Raw genomic sequence first — 23,254 nt, forward strand, 5'->3', positions numbered from 1 at the left:
TGGTGGCTGCATTGTCAGCGAAGGGCTGGCCTGGTGACCTGAGGACTGACCTGACCTCAGTTCACAAGCTCAGCACTTGGCTGGAATCGTGCATGACAGTGACAGTTCCAAAATGTGCCCGCTCCCAGTGTTTTCTATGTAATTTTTGGCATGCCGATAGTTGGTGGGTGGGCTCCTGACAGTGTCTTGCAACGAGCAGGCATGGAGAGAACACAGAGGTTGTAGACTGTACCCTGGTGCGGTGGGTAAAACCCTGTCATCTAAAAGTAGAAGTTTGCTAGTGGCACGGAGGCAGGCTTGCAGTCTTCTTGAAGGCTTGGAAGGATTAGGTGTGGGATGGAGTTACCCTGAACAAGAAGCAGAAGTGTTGCTTGGTGGAACGCTTGTAGCTTGGCCTTGACTTCGCCGTTTCCAAAAATTAGTGGCCGCCTAGGCAGTGCCCAGCCCGGTTTGGCAATAGCACAAGGATGTTGCCGACAAGCAGCAATGTGTTGTTGGAATACCGAACTTCTCAGTCATAAGCATCGGAAGCTTTCCTATGCTGGGTATGCAGCTGTCAGTAAAGTGTTTGTTGGGCTTGCCAACATGGCTGACGTCATTGAAAGGGGGAAGCATCTTCTCCAGTAGTCTCTCATGAAGCAGTCTATTTTTGTTGTAGACATACTTCTTGGCAAGTGACGACTGGAACTTCTCGCTCAAATGCTTTTTTTGCCGAAGTGCTTCCATTCCGTCGTCCCTAAAGAACTGGGGCCTTAATTTTCATCCTTTCTTTTTAAGTCGTGAAACCAGCTGTTGTGCATTTCGAATCTAAGTACTCAAAGCATGAGCATCTTGGCTATTGTGGCTGTGGGACACTTGGAGGGGCTCCTGAATTCTCAGGCAGCAGCTGTGGCTTCATTCTCTCGATGTCTAGTGGATGTTCCGGCACTGCAGAAACGTCTCCTCTTCCTCGACACTGCTAGGGTGTATTTGTTTGGTAGCCAGGAGGTTTCTTGTGATATCTGCGTGGGACCAGTTGACTTCCTGAATTTTTCATTGTCATTGCTATTTCATTGTTCTGCATGGCATATTGGTTGTTTTTTGGTTTGTTGCAAGGACAAGTCATGGGAAACTAGCAACGTTTGGTTACAGCTTGGGATGACAGAGCAGTGAAGTTGGCCATAGTTGCCGTGCCCCAGTGCTCAGTGGAGTAAAGCTCATATTTGAAACCCCTCAAATGTTGGGAACTAAAATTATGAGAAGTGCGGAGAGTGGTTAGTGGCAACTTCTGACAGCGTTTGGGCAAGCTTGAACATTGGGACGCAGAATTGCACCAACGAGCCTGGAAACATGCCATTCTAATAACTTAGCTTCATGTTAACCGTTGAGCATGCGAGATTGAATCTTGAGGCTTCAGGAAAAAGAGAATGACAGTGGTATTGGCAAGAAGTGTTTTCGTTTGGTTCGTTAGGACCAGGAGAAGCCCAGAAAATCAAGCACGTGACTAAGCATTCAAAATCCTGGTTACCTCATACACTGACTCTGCTGGTGAGCGGTTCTGGCCATGAAGGTATCTTGGGCAGGTCTGAAATAGGGGTTTGCGGCCATGTTCCATGGCTGGAGTAAGAATTGCATTGCTTTGTTGTGTGTTGTGGAAATTTTTGCCACTTGGGCTGTTCAGGATTTTGTAGCGCCTTGTGTTTGTAGCATGTGTATGCATTGTCCGGGTAGTTGCTAGGCATGTGTTGGTTTGGTGTGGGTGTTTTGCCTCTTGGGATGTGTCTCCTGGGATGTAGTGAGGGAGGGAGGGGGGGTGGAGAGGCGGACTGCAGGCTGCATGTCTGTTGTCTACGTGGGCTGTGCGTGCAGGAAAAGGCTCATGCCCAGATCGTGCTGTCTGCTCAACACCACCAGCACCTGGCCGTGGCCACCTCCACCGAGGACGTGGTGGAAGAGCTGAATCTGCGCAATGCCGCCCTCTCCTCCTCCTCCGTGGTGGTCCCCGCCTCCACCGGAGCAGCAGCCGAGATCACTGCCCTGCCCCTGCCTTCCTCCTCCTCCACTGCCACCCCATCAGCTCTCCTGCCGGCTGCTGCCAAGAGGCATCTCGACAAGGCAAGTGCCCGCCAAAGGGATGGCTGTTGTCCTGTCCTAAAACGTTGGATTGGGAAAGCAGCACTTGTTGGGCTAGAGAGATGCAACACCTGCTGGCTGTTACTGTGGTAGGGGACAGTGGGTGTCTTTTTGTTTGCTCTCTGTTAAGATGTAAAGGTTAGTTCGGGATTACCTTTCAAGCACATACAGGTTGGGTTGTGCCACAGAAAGTGTTCTGCTTTGTGTGTGATTTGAAGTGGTTGGAGAGACCTTGTGCTTGTGTGAGTGAGAATATTTATTTTATGCTTCATGGCATTTTAGTTCTGGTGGTGCAGTTCTGCTGGCAGTGTTCTGACTTCAATCCCCGAAGGCCGTATCTTTGTAAGGGCGTGCTGGTTTGCTGAAGCAGCGGTCACAGCAGTTGCACTGTGTGTGCTCTTTTCCACTAGCTGTGGAAAGCCCAAGATTGCTACAGTAATGTAAACGCACACTCCAAACATTAATTGGTAAAAATAGATGAACTTCCTGGTCACTGCTTCTGGCTGCAGCTTCTGGGCAACTACAGCAGTGTCACAGTGTGTAAGTGCCACTTGGATGCATTGCAGTGATTGGGTGGTAGTTCTAAAGCTGGCATGCCTCTGAGATCACCAGTGGCCACATGAATGGCGTAGAGCAACAATCGGGTGACAAACTTAACTGTCCAGATTGAGCGTGTTCCAGTGATGCTTTGCACCATAGCTGCTGTGCTGCCTCACCCGGTCACTGTGTCCTTCCGGGGATTAATCCCAGTGGGGATTGAAGCCTGCATGTGGGCCTTGTTGCGGGCAGCAAGCTGGTCCTCATCTTCCACCTTACGGGTGCATTGTCAGGAAAGAGCAGCACAGCATGCAGGAGGGCACTTTAGTCTGACCTTCCTCTCCTGCCATGCTGTGCTGTGACTGTTGGGGCTCCAGCCTGGGCTTGCGTAACAGTGCTGTGGCTTGTCCCAGGTGAAGGCCAGCAGTGGCAAGCAGCAGCAGCAGCTTCCCCCAGCTGCGGTCACCGTCCCAACCACCAAGGACGCCAGCACCAGCATGGTGTGTCCCCCCGGTGTGGCTGGCAGCTGCGGTGGGGCCTCCCTGCTGGGCTCCTTTGGAGCAGCACCCCCACAGGCGGAGGGGCTGATGGTAGCCGCACCTGCACGCACACTTCACGAGGCCCTGGGCGAGATTGTGACCGGTGAGTGGTGCACACACACCCTACTTGCTTGGGACAGCATCTTTCCCAAAACCTTCCCAGGCTGCCTTCACTCGCATTTAGGGCACCTGGTGGTCGTGGGCCTTGTATAGCAGCAGGTGCTGGCTGGTTTATGCGCGTCTGACCGCAGTGTCGTTCCTAACTCAGCCCCTTGCTGCACCTGCTGCTCTGCTTGGATGATATTTCTTGTGCCACCTGTTGAGATGCATGCATATCACTCTCAAAGGTCAGCCTCATATGGCACTGTGAAGGAAAAATAGGTCCTACAATTCAAAGTTCGAAGCGCTGTGTGTAAAATCATTGGTGCTGAATGTGACAGAACTGGGCAATTTGCACTGCTCACTGCTAGTGAGGAGTGAATGTTGTTGAAGGAGAACCAAAAAAAAAAAAAACAATCTTTTCTGAGCTTTTCAGCCCCTTTTGGCCTGTGCAGGAATTGCTGTACTGCAGCCAAGAAAATGATGCAGGCACTCTTAGTTTTGGATTGTGATGTACTGAATGAATAATAGTCATTGCGAAATATCGAACCGTTAATTCTATGTAAGAAAAGCTTACCTGTGAGAGACGTTGCATTGCCTTAAAAATTGCCTTAAAATTCAAAAAAACAATTCATACAACAATTGCCTTAAAATTCAGTTTTCAGAAAGTCAAAGTATCTGCTCGTATATGAATGGTTTCATTCCTGAAGTCAATTTTGAAGTAGTACGAAAAAAATTGTTTCATTAACTGCAATGTTGCTGTATGCCGCAGCACGGTAGTAACTTCAAGGTGCTTCAACCAAAAATAGTTTACGCAGTAACTATCTCACTTCTCGGTGGACACCTCAACCGTTCAGTAAGGGAAGGGACAAAGGAGGGAGTGAGAGAAGAGAGAAGGTGCCATAGTGGAGGGAACCGGAATAATTTGGACCACCTGGGTATCCTAGCGTGCACTGCGATGTCAGTGCATGTTAAAGATGCCCAGGTGGTTGAAATTATATTCTGGAGGCCTCCTCTTTTTTCAGCTGTGCTGTGGTATACTAAGAGTTGCGCTTATGATCTGCATTCCGCACCACATGACTTGTGTGCAAGGGGGTGAATTTGTTGCAGAAAGTGTTGTCTGTGGAAAGTGGCTTTAGTAATTACAAACTGTGTGGTGGACATTACAGATGTGCCGCAGAGCTTTTTGAGGCGCTGCTGCTAGCGTGCGTCAATGTAATACAAGTGCAGTAGAAGCTCATTAATTCAGACTTCAAGGGACCGGGAAAAATGAACTATCAAATAACCCTGGAAAAAAAAAAAAAAATCGGGAACTGCTTGCATCACGATAAACTTAATTTGGTGAAAGACCGGATGCCTGCTTTTGAATAAGAATGGCACAGCAATGACTGCTTTCACGTTTCCGTCAGTGCTTTATTGTGTACATACTGTTGAGAGTGTCTAAGCAGAACTGATGAAATTATGAGGGCCTCCCCAGCATCCTTCACAGTGCGATGTGGTGTAGATCCACTGCTACCGCGTCACACCCCTCACCATTGCGTGCGAAGAGTCTTCACCACACGAACTACAAATGGCACATGACGAGTGTGCAGTCTGGTGTACTGGAAGAAGGGAACTATGCGGACGGAAGCGAAGGGGACTGCTAGGCATTGCCAAAATGGCGAGAAAAAAATGGGTGGGGGGACACTAGCGACGCGCCAGTCAGCATCCGGAACAGTGCTCAACTGGGTTAGGTCGTCTGGCTGATGTGGGCTGGTTGAGCCACTGTCAGTGTGAGCTCGCGCGAAACTCAAAAAAGCAAAGATGACACTAAGCAGTCAGACAGTTCTTGGCAGACAGGGCCGTCCGTTCGTTGTCACATCTTTCATTGCATGCCGTTGTCAGAGGTGCACGGGCTGCAAGGGACTCTTGAATTCAGGTTTTGAGTAGTAGGGCTACTTTGATGACCTCTTGCCGCGCCGGTCATACCTGAATGCGGCCTCCCTTTGGGGGAGCCTGTTTGAATTAAGTGGCGAGAGACCTGTAGCGTCGGAATTGACTAGTACATGAGGGCATAGACGTTGGCCAGGGCCGAGCTGGCAGGTCAGGTTATCTGGATTTCCCAATTAACGGGTCGAATTAACGAGCTTTTACTGTAGATGAAAAGGGTGCCACGCAGAGTAAGAAGTTGGCAAAAGTGCGCCAGGCCGAAGGCTAGGTGGCCAAGCCATGCTGCATTGCAAATAAATGTGTGTTCTGAATACTTTTCCTGAACAGAAGCTGTTGCTTCAAGCTGAGCTCGCATGTGACAACTTTTTCACAGGCCAGCTGCAATTTTGGCTTTGACTTGGTGCCGTGATCCAGCCGAAGCAGTGGGTACTGCGTCTGAATTTGAGTTGCTGGCAAGTAAACCATGAGTGTGCAAAAAAAAGGGGGGGGGGGGGGGGGGGAGTTCTTTGTGGTCAGCTCAACTATTTGACCGTGACTTTGTCTGTTTTGAAAAGTGCCTACTATAAAAAAAATTTTTAACTTGCATGAGGTCTCTGGTGCAGCAATACTTGCTTGCTGCTTGCCACGTGTAGCACGTTGCATTGCGGCTGTAATTTGGTTCGACAAACTTAGCTTGAAGTAAGAGGGCTTATGGGTAGCATTTCTCACACATGGGTACACCAGGGAGTACAGCAGTAGTCATTGCCGCATGGCCTTTATATTTTGTTCTTGCCTCTGACTGGTTAATGTCAGGTTTTGCATTATGTTCCTAGAGTCTTGTTGAGTGCTATGTTTAGCACCGTTAATGCGCCCTCATACATTTTTTTTCACCTGGCGATTTCATCACAAGTGGTACTACTTGTGTAAATTTCTGAAATTGTAATATATTAAATTTGTTAATCTGCTCTGGGGATTCTCTTTTGGTGCTGATAGTGTTGTAGTGTAGTGGATATTTTCATCAGATGTTGGATGTAAATGTCATTTGCCACTGCCTAGGTGATAGGTTGGGCATCCAGCCTTAACTTTGTGACTTTACATTCAACTAATGAATCCTGAAACTGTGCCTGTAAGCTTTATTGCTTCCTTGGTAAGCAAACTGAAATGTTGGAACAAAATGAAGAAATATTGATAATGCAAGGGGTGATGTTTGTTACTTCACTCCAAACACTCCTGGAGATGAGAGGGCTGTGTTGAGTACTGCGAAGAGAATCCAGGAAACTAGTTTTGACTGGGGGAAGAAAGGCCTTTTTTACCCAACTGAAACTGAATTTTTTAAGTAGGGATCAGGGAATTCCACAGTCTTCCCAGCTACCCTGCCCACAATGCTGCCAGTATTCAATGATGAAATGGTCAAGGCAGCCTGCCATAGCATGCGGTCTTTGGTTCGATGCATGGAGGGCACAGTGCTGATTGGCTGTGGCGTTATTACGGGCGAAATAGCCTTTGTTTCGATCTGCTGATCTTCATACTTGGAATGGTCTTAGAGAACATGGCGTGAGAACTCTGGAGAGCAGCAGTTGGTCACGGAAAATGTGTTGCAGGACCCCTTTGATGTAAAAACAGGGCAGGGCTGTACTGTTGGTTCTGCTTATAGTGTGTGCAAATGAGTGCTCTTGAGCATGGCGCTTTCTGCGGGGGGGCTGCAGGGCCCACGGCAGCTGGCACCCAGTGTGGGGGTGGGAGTGGTGCCCAGGTGTCGATAACCGCACAGCAGGCAGTTACGGTGTGTCCAGACCACCACCACCACCAGCATCACCACCACCACCACCACCATGGTGGTAGCACTCACCCAGCTGCCTCGAGCCTGGCCCAGCAGCCACCTACCCTTGCCTTCCACCCTGCAGCCTTTCCCATCCATGCCCAGGTGAGCTGTATTCACAATGCGGCGGTCGTTAGTTCGTGCCTAAAGGAATATAGAATATAGCAAATTTCGGTGGCATGCTTTCTTCTCTGCAATGATGCGGAAGACGCTGCTATGCATGAATCACCATGTGGTACCGTATGTACTCGCATAATGATCGCACTCGCGTAATGATCGCACCCTGAACTTGCCGCTGCAATTTGTCGACGATGTCGAGTCTAGCCGACGATGATCGTACTTGCTATCTGTCTGACAGATCGCACGTGCAGATGACCATCTTGCTCTGTCAGCATTGCAGCGGCAGCCGCCTGTTGGCGGACCTGCAGTCACACGGGCAGTCTAAATGCGGTTATGCGTAATCGCGGATACCAAACTTATCTGCGGTAATCTCGAATCACGGTTCGCCGTTGTCGCAAGGCTCGCCACCGTTCTGGGTTGCGGTGCAACGAAGTGACGCGGTGATCCGGTTAAACTTTTTATGCGTAGCATATTGCAATCACTCAGTTCAGCCCTTGGGCGCGGCCGGGCAGCCACCAAACCACGTGACGTGACGTCACGACAGCCGGAGAAAAAGTGGGCCCCAAAAAAAAGAAAGGGGGGAAATAAAAAAAAAACAAAAAAAAAGAACGGCTGAGCATGGTGGCGTATGCCACCGCCCCGTTTCAAAGGGGGCGCTCCTATCCATCCATCCATACGTCACAGAGGAAAAGCTGCTGAGAAAATCGAGTGCCGCCAAGCAATACCTCGCGCAAGAAGACCGCGCAATATGCAACACATTCTTGGCTTAACCAAGCTAGGCCTGGGCAACTTTTTTCTTCTCGTAAATATTAAGCCCTGGGATACGGGAACGTCAAAAATGAATCCGCCTTGAGGATCGCTGGCCTGTACAGAGTTGCTGGTAGGAGTAATAACTGCAATACAAGCTTGTTTTACGTTCGCAACCGCGTAGCAGCTGCAACCGCGTAGCAGCTGCCGCCGTTGCAGCGCGAGTGACCCTATCTGCTTGCACGCCAGCTCCGCTGCTAAGGCGTCGCAGAAAACGATCGTATATATTTCTTTTAATACGAAGCAATTAGGTTGCAGGTAAGGCAGCATTATAAGTAGAACATTCATTATAGCGCTGGTCAGTTCAAAAGCGCCGTCCACTGTTGCTTCGATACGAAACAAGTTAGGCCTAGCGACGACTATGGTGTACAGAGCGCCGTCGTCCGCCGCGCTCGCGGGCGGCATCATTGCGGTAAGCTTGCGGAATCTGGTGCTGCGAGCGTTCCGAATTTGTCGCCTACTTTAACGATGCGGCAGGGACCGGACATTTTTCGGGGTAACGGCGGCAAAATGCGTAACTTGAGCGCCGCGGGAAGTTGCTGTTACGCTGTTGCTGCGCCATCGGACGAGTTCGAAGGCTGCACAAAAGCGCCGTCGCGCAGCACTATACACACCGCATATTTTGATGCGTTGCTCTTGGAACGTGATTTAGTGCGAAGAAAGTACATTCTTGAAGCGGGCCAGCTCGTGTGCTCTTCGCACTCTTATCTTATCTGCTAACGACGTAAGCCGAGATCGCCGATCTCGGTTCGCGATAACCGCGTTTGGCGGCGTCGCATTTTTGATGCGTTGCTCTTGGAACGTGATTTAGTGCGAAGAAAGTACGTTCTTGAAGCGGGCCAGCTCGTGTGCTCTTATCTTATCTGCTAACGACGTAAGCCGAGATCGCGGATCTCGGTTCGCGATAACCGCGTTTGGCGGCGTCGTGGGTAGCTCGCCGGAGTTACCCGAGTGACAAGGGTAGTTTGACCTGCAACTTGTTTGCGTTTTCGGGCTCAAAAATTTTTTTCGTAATGATCGCACCCTTAGGGGAGATGACACTTTTTCATTAATATTTGACTTAGAGCTATGAAATTCTGGCTTTTAACTTGGTTTTTTATGCTGGTTTCAAATCTGCAATTAGTTTAGTTGTAAGTTGCATAGTTTTTTTTTATTAATGTATACCTTTATGCCCCCTGTTTTTGTCATACTAAACTTCCATGCTCACAGACAATTGATGGCTCATTTTGATCCATATAAACTGTAGAGTGCCAAAAACTAATTATAAAGTGCATATAGAATGTGCTAATGACGTGAAAAATTTTCAACCTGGTAGTGTACATTTTCACATCACCATGTGGAAATTAATTTTTTTGTAAATATCTGTTCAGTATTTACATTTGACTGAGATAAAGGCACTCCTCACACCTCAGAGAAAATGTGTGCAAAATTTCATTCTGATACGATCACCAGAAGGGCAAACTCAAAAAATTGTCCAAAATTGCTTTTTGAGAAAAATGGATTTGAAGTTAAATTTACATGTTTATTTAGAAAAGAGAGCTTCAATTCCAATCAAACTTTGGCACAAAGGAAGCAAGTTGTCCCTGAAGCAGCCACTGCCACTAGAAACATCCTGCAGCATGTCTCCCCCTTACGGCCCTTGCGAGTGGACTCCTCGACACGTGCTTTTTTTTTTCAGTGTGCGGCGATTTGCTCTCGCTTCTGCAGTCAGCTTCAGGGACATTTTTTCCTGCCTTGTCGTGTCTCTGGATGTGCCAAGCTCCACCAGGCCTACAGGTGGAAGCACGCCCAGTTCTTCAAAGCTGGTGTGCCCCCTGTTGAACCAGAGTACCGCCAAGGCAGTGGCCGTTTCCACTACATACCGAGAGGCAAATCTTGTTTTAGGGCAGAGAAGCCATATCTTGCTGTTCAAGGACTCGGAAGCATTTTGGGTCTTGCCTTGGATGCACCTGGCCAGCAACTTCTCGTCGGTTAGCCTCTTGTAGATGGGCAAGATCGCCTTTCCCTGGGCCTTGGTCAGTAGCAGTGTGTGGGCTGGTGCACGCTCACCCATCGCTTCGGCTCGCTGGTGCTTGCACCAGGATGCTGCTCCCTCAGGACAACTTATGGCTGCTAGCCCCATCGGATGAGCATGAGTGGAAATATGAGGCCCAAATTGCTCTGTACATTCCCTGGACGCTGCCCCTGTTGCTAGTAATAGCAACCCGATAGTAGGTCTGCAGCTTCAGGATTGCAGGCTCCTTCAGTTTTTCCCCTCTTGGCAGGGGTTCCTTTAGCTTGCGGAGAGCGGTTCCGAGGCGCTTTGCCACGTGGTTGGTGCAATCTTCCTTTTCAATAGGGACACCACTGTAGGCATTGCCCTCTACAACTGCCGCATAGGCTTTCGAATCCCCGTCGCTTGGGAACTTCCTGAAATGCAGTGGCGTGTCGTAAGAGCGGCTTCTCTGCCATATACGCACTGCAGCTTCAGTCTCCATAGCGTTGGACGAGCAGTCAACATTCTTCTCACACACAGGGCCATGATAAGCCTGCCAGACTTCTTCCTCCTCATCTGGCAGGACCCTTTGCCGGCTGCATGCAAGGCAGTAATTTGAAAGGACCTCAAAGTCCAAGCAGAGGCCAGTATCCAGGGAAATAACTGTCCCAATGCCATTGTGGCTTTTATGGCCGCGTTTCTGCCATGTGCCATCAAACATCACGGCAATATTATCCCCGCCGACGTCGCTCTTTGTAATCGCCCGCGATTTCTGTAGGTTCTCGGAGACTGCACTCATCGCAGCATCGTGTACTTTCCTGCTGATTGCAGCGAAAGATTTATGATGCATTGGCTTATGGAGTCCAATAATTGAGGAAAATCGTACCAGCTGGTCATATCCAATTCCTATTGAACGGGCCGCCACAGCAGCTTTGACGTTGACGGCGAAGCTTTCACGCGAGCTCCCGCCGTCATAGTCCCGGCTTGTGTTGTTGGAGGCGCCGCTGCACGTCACAACTCGCCACGATGTATAGGTTGCGGAAAGAACACATTGTGGGCACGCACAGTTCTCGCAGAGTAGTTCAAGGAATGAAGCGAGTCCTTTGCGCTTCGCGGCCGGCTCTCGGACTCGGAAGTTCCGAAAGCTGGCATGTTGGGCAAATCGCGCCGCTCACGAGGATGTTCAGCGCTGTCAAATCAATAAGGACAGATGACGCCTCATCACAGGCTCTTTCCTCACCTTGGAAATATCCAATCTTCTTTTCTGAAGCACTCACATATTCTATTGCTGCTTCAAATTCCCCGGAGGCATTTGAAACACTAGGATGATCGGCGTCGGGTCCGACGCCGCTAGGCCTAATCGCCGCGGATCGAGTTGTCGCTGGACGAGCCTTCACCTTCGACTTTCGCCGTCGTCCTTGATATTTGTGAATAGAACGGTGTTTCACAGCACGATGACTTAGCTTGCTCGATCCTGCTTCATCCATGACCGTAGATTGAGTTGGCTCACGATCGTCACACTGAAGCGTCCCTCGACGGAGCATGGACCCAGCAAGGAGGAGGCTTCGCCACATGTACGCGCACGGCGGCCAATGGCGGTCCCCAAATCGTACCACGTGATTTAAAAACCCAGTCGGAGCGCTCGAGAAACGTGGCAAAGGCATGCTTTTTTTTATTTCTTGCACTGCCGAAACCCGGCAACTGTGGTGATCGGGAGAATGCGGCTTGGCTGATCTCCTCACGCGATCCGCAGCGGCGAGCAACCATGCTGTGCCGCCCTCGAGACACTCAAAAATAGCGTACTTTCGGTCTTTTAATATCCACCTTGTGCTCTTTAATCGCAATTTTAGCCCATTTCCCGTTCAAATTCAGCTTTGATATTTATTTTCATAAAAATAGAGATACTAAATTTGACAAAACAAGCAAAAACAAAAAAAATCAGTAACTTTCGTAAAAACCTGCGTTTTTCGACCCGCATCTCCCCTTAAATTTGCGTCAATTTTTTTAAAAAAAAAAAGTGCGATCATTATGCGAGTAAATACGGTATTCGCCTACAAATGGTCAATAATTTGTAATTAGAATTTTTATGTCAGGCTGTTCCGGTTTCAACAGCTGAACGACGACTGTGAGGTCACAGTGTTCTTATAGGTCACGTGAGGTATGAAAAAACTGCAATATAATCTCTGCTTCCACAGTTGAGCTCACTTATAACGAACCTGGCGGTCACGTGGACTGTGTTCATTGTATCCGTGGTTAGTAGTAAGTGGGCTTCCCATGTTATAGCCAAAATACAAAATAAGACAGTCTAAGTTCGTTATGTGCATCTCTTTATTCAAGCTAGACTTTATTACGGTGCTTTTCAAACTCTCCAGAGCAGTCACACACCCCTCCCCGACAGCTTTGCTACCCACAAGCTGCTTCAGGGACGCGATATAACTAATCACGGCGGAAGCCTCCATGGCAGCTGGTGCAATGCTGGCTTCCTCGTCGTCTTATCATATTCTTGTCAAGGAAAGAGCGTTCGTACTTCGCATACTAATTTTTTATTCAGCGTATGGCTCTGCAAAGTCGGCATTGTCATCCTCACCATCCCAGGCGACATCAGGTCGGGCTAGCTGCACATCGACAACGTGTTGTCACAAACCTAAATGCACCCGATGATGTGGCTGTTTGACAGTATCTTCCATCGTTCCTGGAATCATAAACTCTGCCTTAAGGAAGCAATTCTTGATGCACCCTTAGTCAGTTCCATCCATGCAAGCTTGCTCCATGACAGGGAAGAGAGTTACCCGAACTGGGACGTCCGCACCTAGTCTGTCAATTACTATCAGTATGCACTGGTGATGCAGCGCCGGTAGGACACCTCGAGCACGTGAATTATGCCAATGTGAAGCGGCAGGTCTGGCTCGACGCGTTTGGTGGCAGGAAAGCGTCATTGCCACACTCAATAACCACCACACGGTTATCGAGCACGAACCGGACCTTCCCATTTTTTTAAGCCACTCTGCGAACAAGTCTCCTCTCATCTTCACCATCATCATAGTCATCACCATCATAATAGTCAGCCTGACTACGCCCACTGCAGGGCAAATGTCTCTCCAATTAATCCTGTCCTGTGTCCACTTAACCTCTAAATTTATGCCCAGTGGGACACTTGTCGAAAAAGTCCCGCATCGTTCCAGGCCTTTGTGTCGTGCCTGTAGCGCACCAGAATGTAGCTTTCAAAGCAGTGCACCTTGCGAGCCTTCTTGATGGAACTGCGGCAACTGGTTGCTGTTGTCCATGGTTGGCACACAAGGAAGGTGAAGCGAAGTTTTTTTTTTCACCTTTCACCAGCGCTAGTCGCCGCTTTTCAAGGCATGCATTTTTGACAGCTGCATTTGTGGAAATGTTTCAGCGGTGTTCCATACATCCCGTATTTTTTCGCCCATGGCTGGTCTCACTCCTCCTTAGAAAGGGGGGAAGGAGGTGTCGTGGAGGTGCTTGTCACTCTCCGCTCCTGCAAGAAACTGAATTTTCGACTTGGGGCCGAGTTTACAGCGCCTCCTGGTTTGCTGTAACCAAGTTGTGTGGCCACATTTGTTCGCTTTTATCTGAGATGCAATGCCATTGATGGTAGCACCGCCCTCGTTCGTAATAAGCAAGATTCGTTTTAACTGCGGCCGTTATAAGTGGGCTTGACTTTACATTTGTTGTCATTCCGGCTCTTGAGGCAGGCTGTCATTAGCATTGCAGGGAATTAAAATGGTGAAACAGCGATTATATCGGAGTTTTTTTATGCCACTGCATGCCTATATACATAGTTTCACTGATATATCTCAAGTAGCTTTGACATTATAAATTGTTACATGCTACATTGCTATACCCAGCTTGCAGGAAGCCTGGCGTGGGAGCAAAAAAACTGTGCATGTGTACAGTCACTTTTACATTTCACCCAGAGGAATGGTTGATACTATGGCATTCTCCAAACATTTTCAGCAGCATGAATTGTTTTAACACGAATTGTTATATCGATACTTGTATAATATATTCAGTATTGGCATGTCAAACTAGAGACAGAGTTAAGAAATGAGAATAGTTCAAAAGTATAGGAACGTCGCTGCATAAACAATTCTGCCAAGGGACACAATGCAAGAAATGGCAGGAAAGTCCGTGAGGGCATTGTCATGCTATGCTTTCTTACACGTCTTGCCAGGCAGTGGTGGGGGTTGTAAATAATGAGACTTTTGTGATGGCTGACTTGCCCAGGTGGACCTCAACTGGCAGACGGAGAGCAACCATGACACGGCTCTGACCCTGGCCTGTGCGGGGGGCCACGAGGACCTGGTGAGCCTCCTCCTGAACCGGGGGGCCCACCTGGAGCACCGGGACAAAAAGGGCTTCACACCACTCATGCTGGCTGCCACGGCAGGCCACGCGGGCGTCGTCGACATTCTCCTCTCTCATGGTGCCGATCTGGAGGCACAGTCAGAACGCACAAAGGACACAGCGCTTTCGCTTGCCTGCTCTGGAGGACGCTACGAGGTAAGGCTGGGGTGGATTGCTTGCATGGCTTGAAGCCGCCTCTGTATGCAAGGTTGAGGCAGCTGAAATTTGCCCTGTTTGTACGGTAGGTTATCAGGTAGAATTACCTTGGAGAGGAAAGAGCAGCACGGAATAACAGGTTGCAGTGGCTCATGTGTGAGCAGCTACATTTTAAGTGAGCAAATAGTTTGCAATTCGGATTTGATAGTAGCTGGCCACATAATTTGATCAGGGGTTTTGAATTCCTTGTGCCGTATGTACTGAATTCTAATAATGCACCCTTGATTGTAGTGTGCACCCATTTTTCAAGGCACTGCACTGCACTTCATTCGTGTGTTGAGATGAAACCGTAGTTGTGCTGGCTTTTTCGGTCTTTTCGATAAATAGCTAGTCTACACCGGAGCCGTACAAAGGTTTCAGAATGCACATTTGCACCCGTTTGCATTGGTACGGCAGTGGTAATAAAAAGAAAAGAAAATGCAGAATAAATTGGAATTTGACAGCTTGCAACGGGTCTTCACTTCGTGTGTGCATATTCTGTTCACCTCATGGTCGGCTGGCACTTGATACGAGACACGGCCCAGTGCAGTTTGCTTTACAGTTCATTGATGCAATCAGCATTGCAGTGGAATGCTTCCCGCTCTTCCTTCTTTACCTGGCATGTGTGCCTTGCCTTTGCTCTCCAATAGGTAACCTCGTGGGTGTGTTTTGGTTGAACCTGAGTCACTGAGCGCTGCATGCCTGAGTGTGTTCCCATTGACTAAGCAGCTGCCTGGCATCCCTCAGGTGGTGGAGATCCTGCTGGCTCGGGGTGCCAACAAGGAGCACCGCAATGTGTCGGACTACACACCACTGAGTTTGGCTGCCTCCGGGGGCTATGTGAACATCATCAAGCTGCTGCTGCAGCACGGTGCTGAGATCAATTCTCGCACTGGCAGCAAGCTGGGCATCTCACCCTTAATGCTGGCTGCCATGAACGGCCACGTGGCAGCTGTGCGCCTCCTCCTGGACAATGGCAGTGACATCAACGCACAAATCGAGACCAACAAGAACACTGCCCTGACCCTGGCCTGCTTCCAGGGCCGCCAGGAAGTGGTCGCCCTGCTGGTGGACCGCAAGGCCAACGTGGAGCACCGGGCCAAGGTACGCGTGGCACAGGGGCTGCCGTCACTCGGGTCTGTGTGGGGTTCTTGGCAGCCATGCAGCAGAAAGGGCCAGGTGATCTCCTCGCGTGGTAAAAAAAAATTCATAAAGGGAGCTGCTGGTGAAAGTGCATGAGGGCAGATCAGGAAGGATCCTGCATTCAAAAAATGACTGCCCCTGCAGCTTTTGCAGTCTTAACCCTTTAACTGTCAAATTATTTCCAGAAAAACATTCCAAAATCGGCACATTGTTTTCGCAATTTTGGGCGAAAATGACTGCTGTGGGGCTTAAAACATGCACTAAAGCCTGAAATGCGTTATTCATGGACAACTGCCATCCCCTAGTGTTGAAAATTGCAACCAACACAAATGCCAAATGTGACTCATCTTAAGCGGTGGGAGCAGCACCACATCAGGCCTCACGAGTGTGACTTGTCATAGGCAATATTCGTACTGTCTTCCATGACAAGTACAGCTCGAGGTTGTTAACGGCTTGTGACTGCACAGGGTTGTCTGAGGTGGGCATGCTGTGGCATTTGACATTTGGCACGGACCATTTAGCCACTGAAGAACTTTGCAACAAGTATTGAATAGACCTTGCAGTAGCAGTCATCGCTAGCAGCAAATGTTTCAGCCGGCAACTACAGTGCTTTTTGGTTGGCTTTTGTTTTCTAGATGCAAGTCTGTTATGGTGCACTGTTGGACATGTCAAATTGTCTCAGGTGGTGCTACTCATTGTTGGCAAGTTTCACTGTTGATCAGATTGGCTAGCTCTGCACTATGGGCTCAGAGATAAAAGGGAAGTGGGGAGGGATGTTCTGTGGGTGCTGGAATGGGTCGGCAGGTGCCTGGACACCTGTTCTGTGGACAGGTTCTGCTCGTGGCTTGGTGCATGCTGGCAGGTGGGTGAAAAAGTTGAGCTTGGATGGAGCTCCTGACCCTGTGTGCATGTCCCGTTTCAGACGGGGCTCACTCCCCTGATGGAGGCAGCATCGGGCGGCTACGTGGAGGTGGGCCGGGTGCTGCTGGACAAAGGGGCTGACGTGAACGCACCCCCTGTGCCCTCTTCTCGGGACACAGCCCTCACCATCGCTGCTGACAAAGGCCACTACGCCTTTGTGGAGCTGCTTATCAAGCGGGGTGCTGCCATTGATGTCAAGAACAAGAAGGGCAGCTCTCCCCTGTGGCTCGCTTGCAATGGCAAGTGCTCTTTCGTGTACTCTCTGCTGTGGCACCTGTGTGTGTAGTTGCAAAAACTTCTAGGTGTGGCCACTGCAGTCCAAGGCCCTCACAAAAGCTTTTTGGTGCACTGGGGAGTAGTAGCTAACCACAGGGAACTAGTGTGTTGAGGGAAAGCGAACGCAGGGGACGAAGGCGTCCCCACACCATATGGTAGATTCGCCTGGCCCACGGCAATTCGTTGTAAAATGCGGGTCGTCGCATGAATGGGGGACGCATAATCAGGATTCCACTGTATGTAAAGCTTGAAAGATCAGCTTTTCAGACTAAATTAGTTGTTAGTGAGGATCACTGACACAATCTGCCAACTCTTCATTGCCACAGAATGCATCATCTTGGATACAAAATAATTCAATGTGCAGATGTGTGGCGATTTCTGTGCCTCGTTGTTGCAACTCAAGGAAGTGGTGCGCTTTGCTCTTCCTTTTGAGGTTTTATGCACTGCAAGGTCGTGGTTATGAATTAGTGGAATCTTGAAATTTTCACTGCAAAAAGTTAGTGGCTTTAAGCACGACATTACCCTTCAAATCCTGCTGCTGATGGAGGGGCACCATTGGGAACCATGCTTTCAGCAAATCAGCTCCAAAAAGTTTTTGAAGCAAGCAAAGTCTGCTGTGGCATAGTCATTCTAAAGTAATCTGGCACAACCCCCTGGGCACTGTTGTTGCACATCTTTGCTTTGACATTGCTTTATAAGCAGGTATGCGACAGACAACCGCTGGTCCTTAAGGGTAACAGAGTGGAATTCCAAGAGAAGGCAAGCGTAGCAGGGGGTGGCAGAAAGTCAAGTAGGCGGGTGAGATTAAGAAGTTTGCGGGGATACAGGGGCCTCAGCTGGCAAGGGACAGGGTTAATTGGGGAGACATGGGAGTGGCCGTTGCCCTGGAGCGGGCGTAGTCAGGTTGATGATGATGCACACAATAAGAACAGTGTGATTGCTGACAATGAGAGGTGCCATCGAATGATTGTGAAGTAAACAACCATTGCACTTCATTGGCTTGGGATGTTGCCAAGCTGGAAAGATGGTCAGGGAGCAAGTTTCAAATCGCATTGCGTTTGGTCGCTCTGGCTGTCCAAGAGAGCATAACTGGTCCTCACAAGAGGCCCTCCTCCCGTACAAGTGGTGCTGTCCAGCTTAAGGGCACAGGGTAAGGTAAAATTAGAAAAAAAAAAGTTTTTTTTTCTTTTGCTATTTGAGAAGTTCAATTCTTTCTACACATGTTCCATGATCGCACTTTCCTCAAAAAGACATATTTCGGGCTGAAAACCGGTTTTTCCGAAACCAAGTAGTCAGCGGCCACGCCCCCTTTCCGGATACCCTCCGCATTTGTCGCCAATTTTTTCAACCAAAAAGTCCACCACCTGATTTGAAAGCTTGTCTGAAATCAGCTACATATAAAAAATTGTTTGCCAACTATTATTCAGGTGTCTTTATTAGCCAAGATAATCCTGAGACGCTGCGCACGTTTTTTCCACGTTTCTGCAACTTTCATGCAGCTGCGTACGAGTGCTTTCCCTTCCGATGAGTATTGTACTTTGTGCCGGCGTTGGTTGTTGTTTATAAGATGATATGCCTTGAGCAAAGAAGGCCTTCAGCAGGCCTGAATTTCACGGCAACCGTTACACTCACCGTGAAAAATCAAAGGATGTCCACGACCTAATGAGACGCCGAACGCCAAACGCGCCAGCTCCTCGATATCGAAGCTTTCAAGATTTTCTGTGTGCTTCCAGGAAGAGGATCTGCTGCACAGCAGCAGCCAATATACCTTAATGGACATGGACGGCATTTGTGCTGCAATTACACAGAGTTGTGTGTGTAGACAGTGCGGTGAAACGGTTGAGTTCACCGAAATTCTGACAAAGCGCGCGTTTGTTAGGATTCAGACGCTAAGGATGGCAGCACTGGACGCTGTTCTTTTATTTAATGATGGTAGCATCGCACGGGCCAACGTTTTGAAGGCGTGTGGATTGAACCCAGGGTGCAACACCATCAAGTGGCTGAGGGAAGCTGACCACAAACGTATGTACTTTGCGGACCGAGCAACACGACAGCTGACAAAAAAGGCCCGGCAAGCAAAATGACCAGCCCAAAAGCAAAAAATTGACTGCGACAGTGACTACGAAGTAGGGGGCTATTAAAACAATGGCTATGAACGTGTTTGTGCGATTAAAAAATTGTTTTTCACATCTTTTTTCACTTTAGCCTCAATTATCTCAAAACAGTGTTTTTGCTTACAAAGGTACCATTATTTCCAACGTCTTTCAAGACAGACAGCTGATTTTCTTTCTAAACTATCTACATAAGTGTTGGCAACTACTGAACTAGAATTAAGCAATTTCACTCAGTAGTTTTTTCGTTATGAATTTTCAAATGTGAAAAGAAAGCCGGAATTTATGTACTACAAGTAGAAATTTGATTAAAAATTAAATTTTCAACATATTTCAATTATTCTAGTTCAGTAAAAAGAGCGCAAAATTTGGAACAAAATGATATATATATTACCAGGGTACACCTATTAGTTGGCGAGAAACATGTACCTCAACATGGCCTAAAATCCATGGGAAGTATAGGGCTTACCCTGTGCCCTTAAGCTGGCATGTTGCAACTGTGGCTAATTGACACCTCCTCCTCGTGCAGGCGGGTACCTGGACGTGGTGCAGCTTCTGGTGGCAGCACAGGCCGACATCGACAGCATGGACAACCGGCGGGTGTCGTGCTTGATGGCCGCCTTTCGGCGGGGCCACGTCAAGGCCGCCAAGTGGCTCGTCAAGCAGGTGGCCCAGTTTCCATCGGACCAGGAGATGGCTCGCTTCATGGCCACCCTGGGGCCGGACTCCCGGGACCTGCTGCGCAAGTGCCACCAGTGCACCGAGGTGATTCACGCGGCCAAGGAGCGCCAGGCGGCCGAGGCCAACAAGTGTGCCTCTTCCCTCCTGGAGGAGCTCGATCTGGAACGCTCACGAGAGGAGAGTCGGCGAGCTGCTGCCGCTCGCCGGCGGGAACGCAAGCGCCGCAAGAAGAAAGAGAAGCAGGAGCAGGTGAGGGTGAATTGCTTGTTGTGGCAGATGTCTGCAAGTGGGAAAAACAACTGCCGGTTCATTGGAGCAGGTGCTTTGTTGGTCATGTCAACACGAAGTGCCCGAAGAAGCTGCAGTTGGTTCAAGATTTGCATTTTTCAGTCCCATTTAAGTTCAAATTGTCTAATGTTGGCTGTGTTTTGCCTTTTTTTTTTTTTTTTGCTGCACACTTGATCGTCAACAAAGCAGGGGGGGGGGGGGGGGGTTAAATTGCATGAAATGTGTGCTGATGTCGGATGTTCAAAATATGGGACCAGAATTGCAACTCATTTGGCAGGGGGGTGTCAGCTGCTCTCAGCCGGCTACTGTTCTTGAGGTGGTATAGCTATGCCATTCCGCAGTTCATGCAAGGCTCACTGAGTGAACCCATGCAAAAAATTTAATCATCAGGTCTTGAGTGCATTGTGCGAAAAAAAAATCTGAAGGGTTAAGATGTACAGCAGTAGGTTCAATTTGTGTAAATCGCTCCTTCTGGCAAAGCAAAGCAAAAACGGTCTTAGTTGAGTTACCCAAGAGCGGTGTTACATGAGTGCATAATTAGCAGTGCACTACATGGGGCCAGAGTTGAAGTAACTGAATTGAAGTTGTGTGTTAGCCATTGCTAGTTCGGTGTGAGTGTTCTCTGTAATTTGATGTTGCACGTGCTTGCAGATGCGATTGGCAAAGCTTGAAGCTGAGGGAGGGGACAAGGCAGCTTCGGCAGGTGCAAACAATGGCAAGGACTCGGATAAGGACTCCAAGAGCGAAGGAGACAAGGCCCCAACTAGCTCCCAGTCAGAGGACGATGACGACGATGATGAGGAAGAGGAGGAGGAAGACAGCCGAACCCTGGCTGCTAGTGCTGCCAGCAGCAGGAACAGTCGGTTGGCCGAACTGGATGAGCGGCTACCCAATCCTGGTGGCGTTGGTGGGAACCATATGGCTACCATCACAGCAGGTGAGCTGGCAGCCCCTGAGGTTGCTTGTTTTGCTACAGTGCTTTGGTTGTTTCCCGAGAAAAGTGCCATTGCTCGGGCGCTTAGGGCAGTCTAGTTGAAGGCATGCTTTCTTGATTACCTGTGACCAAATTGATGGCTTGCTTTAAGGGGAGATGCTCCTCGAAAACACTTTTTCTTTAATATTATAACCAAGGTTATGAAACTGTGGTCTCTGATATAGTTTTTGATGCTGATTCCAAATATGCTTTTAGTTTTTATGTAGCTTTATTAGTTTTTGTTTTAGAGAGTCTTCAAAACTATAATATAGGGCTTTTTGTGCACACTTTTTTGATAAGTAGATATACGTTTACAGCAGCTTGCAATAGCTCATTTTGCTGCTATAGTAATGTAGTATGCCGATATCTACTTCAAATTTATTCATATTATCCCATTATTGTAAAAAAAATTCAGGAACACCAAAGTGTATATTTTGGGCACTATGAGTCTAACATTCTGAATATTTAAAAAAAATGTAGAAGAGATATTGAAAATTAAAATAGATATCAGCATTCTACACACTTTGAAGAGACTGTGTGCAAAATTTCATCCAAATCGGACAATTTTATGTACTTGAAAGTTAGTGCACAAAACGTAAAAAATGCTGAAAATTAGAATTGGAGAAAAACGCATTTGAAAGTTTCAAACACCTGTATTCTTGAAAAACACGACACAGGCGCATGAAATTTCTTGACAAAATACAAAAATGAGTCTCAAACAAAGTTCTTGAGATGCAACGGCGTTGGCAAGCCGAGAATCGCACAAAAACGGGACAGCTGCTCGCGCCCGATGCTTATCTCGCGCGCAGCCACGGCGACCTTGAAGTTCACGACGAAGCTGTCGCGGGAGCTCCCGCTCTGAAAGTTTCGGCTTCCACTGGCACCATTCGCGAGTCCACCAGGCACAGCATGGCTCGACGTGTGCGTAGAAGAAAGTAGCGATGCGGGGCGCTCACTATTTCCGCGGTGAAGTTCAAGAAATGCCGAGAGGCCCTTACGTTTTTCGGCCGGTTCACACACCGCAACGTTGCAAGTACGGCACGTTGGGCAAACAGCCCCGCTTACCAGTAACGTAAGCGCGCTGATGTCGCATATCGCGGCACTCGTGGGGTGTCTGCTCACGGCTGTATCGCTTTCAAAGAGTCCAATCTTCACCTCCGAGGCGCTCACAAAGTTCACTGCGGCGTCAATTTTGCCCAAGTGGCCGTTGCCCTGGTTAGGGCTAGCTGGCGTCGGGCGACTGTCTTCCGCTGTCGCTTTATGACGCGGCTAGCAACGGCGTCCTCGGTACGCTTTCTTCGTGTCAGATTTCCGAGCTCGGATATCGCGCTTCTTCGTCTCGTCGTTCATTTTGAACCAATTGAGAAAACAAACGCCGGAGAGATCGATGTAGACGCAGCACAAAGCGAAAACAGGCGATAAGAGAAGAGGGGGCTTCACCGCAGTTGCGCATCGGTCTCGGCCAATGGCGGCTGCGCTAAAGCACCACGTGATTTAAAGGTCCAGTAGAAACGCTTGAAATAGGCGCCGAAAACGTGTTTTTTTTATTATTTACAGCCCGAATACGAAACTGCAGGAGATGCTGTTTGAGAGAAGAAGGCTTACTCTTCCTCTCCAAGCAGACGGCAATGGCGGGCGCTCTCGCGTTCTCGAGAGGCAGACGTGCGAAAGTTGACGATGTTCGCGAAAAATTGCAGTTTTTCGAGTAGCTGTGGCTCAATAAAATGGATTTTTTATTAACTTCGCGTTCGAATTTTGCCTTGATTTTTTGGGGGATTGTAGCTGAATGCCCAAAGATAATTTTGCAGTAAAAAACCGAAAACTGAAAAATGTCGCGAAAAACTCGCTTTTTCGACGCGCATCTCCCCTTAAGGGGGTATAGTAGCGTAAATCAACCCAAAAAAAACTGTTTTAATTTCATGACTAAAAATTAATACACACTGTGTGGAGCAAAACCGTACAGTGGCAAGTGTGCAGGGACGCTCGAAGCCATTCAAAAATGGTGCCGAGAACCGCGCCTTCTGGTATTTAGAAATGACGGACGCGAGAGTCTGTTTACATGTTGTTTTTCATCATTTCTTCTGTGGGTATGCATTTTTTTTTTAAAATATATGTGGCTAAATCTGTTAAATATATCCAATTTCTGCCATTTTCACAATTAGTAATTCAAAATTTTCCTACTAGGTGTGCTCTTGTAGTGCATTGAAACGAAGTCGTTGGTTTTTGTCGTGAGATCTGCGCACGTGCTTGCTGAACGTTCTTTGGCATTTTGCCCGCTTCATCTACCTTGGTTTGGCCGCGTACTGTGCTTGATTGTGGCAAGAACAGCTTCAAAGTGGATGAGGAAGAGAAAGTTCCGCGGCAATCAGTTCACAAGAAGCA

At 48.6% G+C, this 23,254-nt stretch overlaps 1 protein-coding gene and 1 pseudogene across 21 annotated transcripts in view; one reads left to right on the forward strand and one right to left on the reverse strand.

Annotated features, from left to right (window-relative positions):
* mask (multiple ankyrin repeats single KH domain) overlaps nucleotides 1-23,254 on the forward strand; it is a 120,855-nt gene that overhangs the window by 65,214 nt on the left and 32,387 nt on the right. For 18 of the 21 annotated variants that reach the window (XM_089584975.1, XM_089584977.1, XM_089584978.1 and 15 more), the window contains 8 exons: nucleotides 1,849-2,094; nucleotides 3,063-3,291; nucleotides 6,902-7,119; nucleotides 14,165-14,440; nucleotides 15,227-15,583; nucleotides 16,545-16,782; nucleotides 19,460-19,860; nucleotides 20,551-20,836. In XM_089584975.1, coding sequence (XP_089441101.1) covers nucleotides 1,849-2,094; nucleotides 3,063-3,291; nucleotides 6,902-7,119; nucleotides 14,165-14,440; nucleotides 15,227-15,583; nucleotides 16,545-16,782; nucleotides 19,460-19,860; nucleotides 20,551-20,836 — 2,251 coding nt within the window. The remainder of the gene's footprint in view (nucleotides 1-1,848; nucleotides 2,095-3,062; nucleotides 3,292-6,901; nucleotides 7,120-14,164; nucleotides 14,441-15,226; nucleotides 15,584-16,544; nucleotides 16,783-19,459; nucleotides 19,861-20,550; nucleotides 20,837-23,254) is intronic. The other 3 variants (XM_089584981.1, XM_089584987.1, XM_089584980.1) reach the window with 2 other exon arrangements.
* Nucleotides 9,450-22,237, reverse strand: LOC149357937 (uncharacterized; annotated as a pseudogene).

The sequence above is a fragment of the Amblyomma mixtum genome, chromosome 3 (genome assembly GCF_055824585.1).
Source record: "Amblyomma mixtum isolate Tamu chromosome 3, ASM5582458v1, whole genome shotgun sequence".
In the NCBI taxonomy this organism is placed as follows: domain Eukaryota; kingdom Metazoa; phylum Arthropoda; class Arachnida; order Ixodida; family Ixodidae; genus Amblyomma; species Amblyomma mixtum.